The 5,836-nt window shown below is 49.3% G+C and overlaps 1 protein-coding gene across 1 annotated transcript; it reads left to right on the top strand.

Moving 5' to 3' along the window:
* Window positions 1-278: 278 nt before the first annotated feature.
* LOC308049287 (F-box only protein 2-like) lies at window positions 279-2,272 on the top strand (the record flags this gene model as incomplete). The annotated part of the gene is made up of 5 exons (XM_080358839.1): window positions 279-528; window positions 1,136-1,262; window positions 1,358-1,453; window positions 1,575-1,710; window positions 2,138-2,272. 5 exons carry the CDS (start codon window positions 279-281, stop codon window positions 2,270-2,272), a joined length of 744 nt encoding a protein of 247 aa, XP_080214965.1.
* Window positions 2,273-5,836: the final 3,564 nt, after the last annotated feature.

The raw sequence follows: 5,836 nt of genomic DNA, 5'->3' as shown, positions 1-5,836 counted from the left end.
TGCATTTTGTGGATGGATTTAACTAAGGGCTTCTCTGAGATCAAAAAAAATTAATCTGCTCACGTGCTTCAAGGTATTAACTTAATAGGGGTCGGGCCTTGAGGTTAGGAAGCAATCTGTGCCCCCAAAGTCATGCTTTCAAACATGCTTATTTCCTCTTTCTTCTAATGTGTCAGTATTTGACACCACTGAGGACAGGAGACCCCATGTCTGAAGGACCCTGTGTCACCGCTCTTTTCCCCCTTCGTTCTCAGAAAGTTCCATCCAGCTGGCCGAGGATGGAGTCCCTCCCCGAAGCAGTCCTGATCAGAATCCTGGCTTCCATACCTGCGGTGGATTTGGTGCTGGCGTGTCGCCTCGTCTGCTGCCAGTGGAAGAACCTGATCGATGGAGCTGCGCTTTGGATCCTGAAGTGTCAGCAGGAAGGTCTCACCGGAGCAGAGTCACAGGAGAATGCAGAGAACTGGCAAAATTTCTACTTCCTGAGCAAGAAAAGGAAGAATCTCATCAAGAACCCCTGTGGTGAAGGTGAGAGACAGCCATAAACAAGGCCGAGATTTCATAGATGTGACCAGTCACTGGGAACTGGACATCTCCAGTCTTTGAAAAAAATATTTTAGTTACCATCAGATTGCAGCATTTTATTCTTGCCCAAGTCGAATCACTTAATGCATGCAGTCAGGTCATTTAATGGGCAAGAAGGCCTTTGATAATCAGCCTTTGCAAAGGGTTCTACTTGACGTCGACTTTATACAAGCCCCTGCAGGGATCAGAATCCCACTGGAGAGACAAAGATGTCCTTTGCAGAACCCCTGTCCGGTGCAATGACAGTAACAGCACCTGGGTTTCCAGATTGTTTCTTGCCAAACCATGACAAGAAAGATCAAGCCTTTCCCCCAGGTACATAGCATTTTGGTGAGGAGCATTAAACTTTGTTAATATTAAGTTCAGCCAGACTAATGTTTTTTGCCTGAGCTCTACTTAACAAACATCTCCATAGTCTACATACAGTATTAGCACTGCATCTATCACGGTACCTTTCACAAGCAAGAGAAAGGTTGTAGTGAAAGATGATTGGATTTCCCAGGTCTGCAGAAACTAAGACTCATCTGAGATTCTTTTATGCCCTTTGCAGAAGACCTGCAGCACTGGGGAGAGGTAGAGAATGGAGGTGATGGCTGGAAAATTGAAGATCTCCCAGGGGACTTTGGAAAAGAATTCCCTAGTGAAGAAGTCCATAAATACTTCGTTACATCTTATGAGTAAGGCTGCTTTCTTCACTTATTCAGGGAAGGGGACATTTTTGGTTTCCTCAGTCCCAGGAGAGACTGTGATACCCATTAATATCTCATTTCAGGTGGTGTCGAAAGGCTCAGGTCATTGACCTTAGGGCTGAGGGCTACTGGGAAGAGCTGATGGATACAACGCAGCCTAAAGTTGTGGTAAAAGACTGGTAAGTAGCAAGGCAGGCAGAGTCAAGAAAGAAGGAAGGGCAAGGAGGGCATATACCTCCACTGGGCCTTCAAACCTCACCCAGCACACAGGTGAGGCCAACAGCCGGGATCTCCTTGCAGGTACGCAGGACGCAGCGATGCCGGCTGCCTCTACGAGCTCTGTGTGAAGCTGCTCTCAGAGAATGAGGATGTTCTGGCCGAGTACAAAAGTGAGACGATCACCATCCCGGAGGACAATGATGCCAGCTGGACTGAGGTGAGTTACAGCTGTAGGCTCAACAGGTGACACCCAACCTGCATGAATCAGGAATGTTTTGAAGCAAAGAGAAGCAGGAGAGTTCTCCTGGAGGAGAAGGCTCCGTTGTGTTCTGCAGAGCCATGAACCTGTGATTGAACAAAGGTATCATTCTGGAAGGCTGCCTTACATAAAACTTGGAAACATGCTGAGCCACCGCTGCAGGTATAAGCTGAAGGAGATTCCCAATGGGGAGAGGTTCAATGGCCTCTGAACAACAGTGGGATCAAAGCTCCTCCCCAGTAACTCCCACTGTAAATGTCCTCTTGTTACCCAGCCTGGTAGGTGTGACGGGGGCAGGTGGGGTTGAAGGCTCTGTGCACTAAAGTAGGGTGGGTTCATGGTGTTTTGACGCTTACCAACAACCATTTTGTCTCTCATCCCAAAGATCTCCCACACTTTTTCTGACTATGGGCCCGGGGTCCGCTTTGTCCGCTTCGAACACGGTGGCCAGGACACGCTGTTCTGGAAGGGCTGGTATGGTGTACGTGTTACCAACAGCAGCGTGACAGTGGAGCCGTAGCCGTGCTGAACTGGGACCTGCATGCTGGAGCTGACATCCCTCAGAGCATCCCACGGCCTTTGGATGGTTTCTGCATGGTGCTGCTTGCAGGCTGTAGAACATACAACCTTTCTGTTCATGAATGTGTGTACAAGGTGCCAGGGGCCACCATGCATCTTTCCTCAAGATGACTATGCAAAGGATGCAAATAGATTTGTGAATGTACCACATTAGACTCAGCCTCGCCACTTGCACTGATGTTCTCCATCAGGGAGATAACCTAAAAATCCTGCAGACCTCACTTCTCTCCTGAGCCGCTAAACCCTAGCACCCAGCCTGATCTGGACACCCCTCCTGCTGCTTCCCAGACTTAGGCACTCCTTAACTTTAAGCGGTAATTTGGGCATATTTTCTGGAAGTTAAAGAGTAGGGGCAAAAAAAAAAAAAGGAAGAAAGAACAGCATAGACCTTGTGCTCTTGAGAGCACAGCAGAAAGCTACTGTTAGCCCCACTTGGTCTCAGTGCTTCCTGCCTGCTAACAGTATGTGTAGAACATACACATCTCCCTCCACTCCGTGTGCTCACTGACAAGACAACACTTTGTACACCCCCCCACTAGTGCCTCTTGATAGCGCTCAGGGCTTTGAGCCACCGTCCTGGACACCCAGGTTTCCCTGAGCCCAGCCTGCCCTGCTAGTCAGGCCTCTCCAAGGAGCATCCCCTTGATGCCTAGAGGGTCACTTACATTTCTGTGCCCACCTGCCTGTCTTCCCTTCCTGGGCTGCCAGCACACGCATATTTGAATGCCACTTTGCATCAAAGTGCACCCTTATGAGTGCAGTGTAACTACGACTACCCGTAGCCAAAGGAGAGAGCATCCGAGCTGCTCACTATGTGCATGCTCTGCTTCATCAGGCTTTCTGCACTGCTGCACCTGGATGCCTGGGGCACACTGGCCTCCCAAACCACAGCCCTGCCAGGCCACAGGCCAGGCAAACATAATAAAATAACACAGTTTTGTGTGGATCTTCCCCTGTGTGCTGGCTGTTTGTGTTCTGAGCTTAAGCATGCTTTTTCTGTTATGTGGAGTAATGGCAAGCAGTTCTATCCAAAAAACAGGAATCACTGTAACTTGTATTATACTATGAGTCTCCCAGAAAAAGATACACGCTCTGTTCCCTGACCCAGCACCCACCTCTGGGACAGGCCACTGAACACCAAACACACACCAGGAATGTCCTCTGAAACACCCCATGCTGGAACAAAGCAGCTGGGTGATGAGAAACGGAGGGAGAGTTTGACATAAATTACTCGCTTTTGGGCAAGAACACAGCATGAATACACCTCCTACCCTGGCTGCTTTAATACTCGGAGGCATTAAGAGAAGCCAAAGCTGCAGCACCCCACGCAGACCTTTCCCACTCCCAGCAGCTGACACCTGGTGTCCTGGGCAGCCAATTGCATCTTGGTGGCTGCAGCTGTATGAGATCCAACTGTAATTTTCTGTTTCACAAAGCCCACCACAGCCAGTCCTGGCTATAAATGCCATTATATATAAAAGGTGGTTTTTTTATTTTTTCATAATAGCTTTTACAGCAAGTCTCTTGCAGAGCAAGAGAACAGAGCAAGATGGGGCCCTGGCAAGGAAGCACTAGCATACATCTCTTGTCAAGTCTAATTGAATTTTTCTATATGAAGCATCTATTATTACCCACCTGAGGGGTTTGTGGACAGATGGAGGAGTTTGCTCCCGCTCCAGGCATTCAAGACTGGGAATGGGAGAAAACAATTCTGACAATTGCCTGCTACTTGCAGCCCAGCTGTTCTATCTAGCTGTAAAAAGGGGGGTAGTTTAGGACAGTGGTTCCCCCTAAATCAAACAGCTTCCAGATGTGGGAATGGCACCTCCCGAAGGCCAGGACAGCAGGGCATCAGCCACACCTGCAGCAGAGGCTGCCAGCACAAATAAGCAGTCGATATGACTACAGTCACAAACAGCTATAGTGAATTAAAGTGGTAAGTCTCATGCAAGCTGGAAAGCACAACTATTACCCGAGACAGCTGCACGAGAGGGCTGAGCTCCTTACGCAGCAGCCTGCGCCTAAAGCAGAGGTACCCAGACAAACCAGAACAGGACACGCAAGGTACATGGTCAAGATTGGTGTGGAAGGAAGAGCTGTCACAGGAGCAGAGGAGCCGAGCTGTGGTGACAGCAGAGGGCAGCCGGGCTGCAGGCAGTGAGCTTATCCCTGCCATCGGTGACACCCCGTGCTTTTTGGGAGTACAGCTGCCACTTGGGCAGCAGACACTCGCAATACACTTGTCTTCAAGACTGTAACGCACTCAGCAGTGAAAGCTTTCTTGAACACAGACCAAGGCCTGCCTTTCAAATTCCACTCGCCCAACGCTATCCTAGGGCATTAGTTTATTACATATATCGCTCAAATCAGCAACATTCCTTTTCTTGCAGAGTATCTTATATTAATCCAGCCCACGACTCAGAAGAATCGCACCCAGAGCAGCAGGGCTGTCTGCATCCCCACCTGCACCCTGCCCAGGCGCACGCAGCTGCTCTGCTGCCTTCCCTGCCAGCAAAGTTCAACAGCTGCCCAGCGAGGCAGGAGTCCCAGCTATATTACACATGCCCTTGGCTCACCTCCCTTGCAGGCACTTAGAGCGACTCATCTGGAGCTGCTATCTGTGCAGACCCATTAACCACAGAGCAATCAGCGTTCCCAGAAAGACAGAGAGGCCACAATAAAGTTGTAAGAGTGCTCACTGGACTGATGGATTGTCGGGGAGCACATGGAACTGCAGCAGGTACTGCCACGGACCGCACAACGTTTCCTTTTGGCTTCACATCGCTCTTTTCCATGTGCATGCCCAGGGCTGCTGCTGCAATAAGGAGTGAGGAGATGAGAGATAAGAGCATCTCTGCCCATCTGCCCTGTAGGAAGAGGCTGGTTCTGCGGAGCACAAAGCTGCTTCTCTAAGGAAGGGCAGGAGATGGGCAGAGGAAGGGCAACATCAGAGCTCTGCTACTTGCAATCCTTCCAAAAGGTCCTGGAGTCAGCGCCATTTCCACCTCACCACACACCATGCAGCTCCTCTCGTGAATACTGACACACGAAGCATTGCAAAGCGAAGCAGATAAAATCCTGATCCAGATATGAGTAATGACTTTGCATTTTTTTGTAAATTAAACCTAATCTTGTGTTGACTGTGCTATACAAGGAGAAATAATGAAAAAGATTAGGATGAGATCTTGTTCACTCTTGCTGAACAAAAGCCAATTAATTGCCAGCAGGATTATTGTGAAGTCTTTCTCCTCTTAGACAAATACAATCAGATGGAGTCTAGGTGCTGGTGGAGGTGCTTACTGGAGCAGTAACTCTGCCTGGACAGATGAATACAGTGCAAAGACTTAGTTAACCACGTGGAGACTCCTACCTTGCTTCTTCCTCAGTCTCTTGCCAATTTGCACGCAGGAGAGAGATACTTTAGAACCAACAGACACCCCCCGCCCAGGCACATAACTCAGGCTTGCCTAGTCCAAGCCCTCCTGTCCAGGCAGACCCCTCCCCA

The sequence above is a fragment of the Nesoenas mayeri genome (assembly GCF_963082525.1).
Source record: "Nesoenas mayeri genome assembly, chromosome: 24".
In the NCBI taxonomy this organism is placed as follows: domain Eukaryota; kingdom Metazoa; phylum Chordata; class Aves; order Columbiformes; family Columbidae; genus Nesoenas; species Nesoenas mayeri.
Note: the sequence above shows the minus strand (reverse complement) of the source record. Positions and strands in the feature narration are given on the sequence as shown.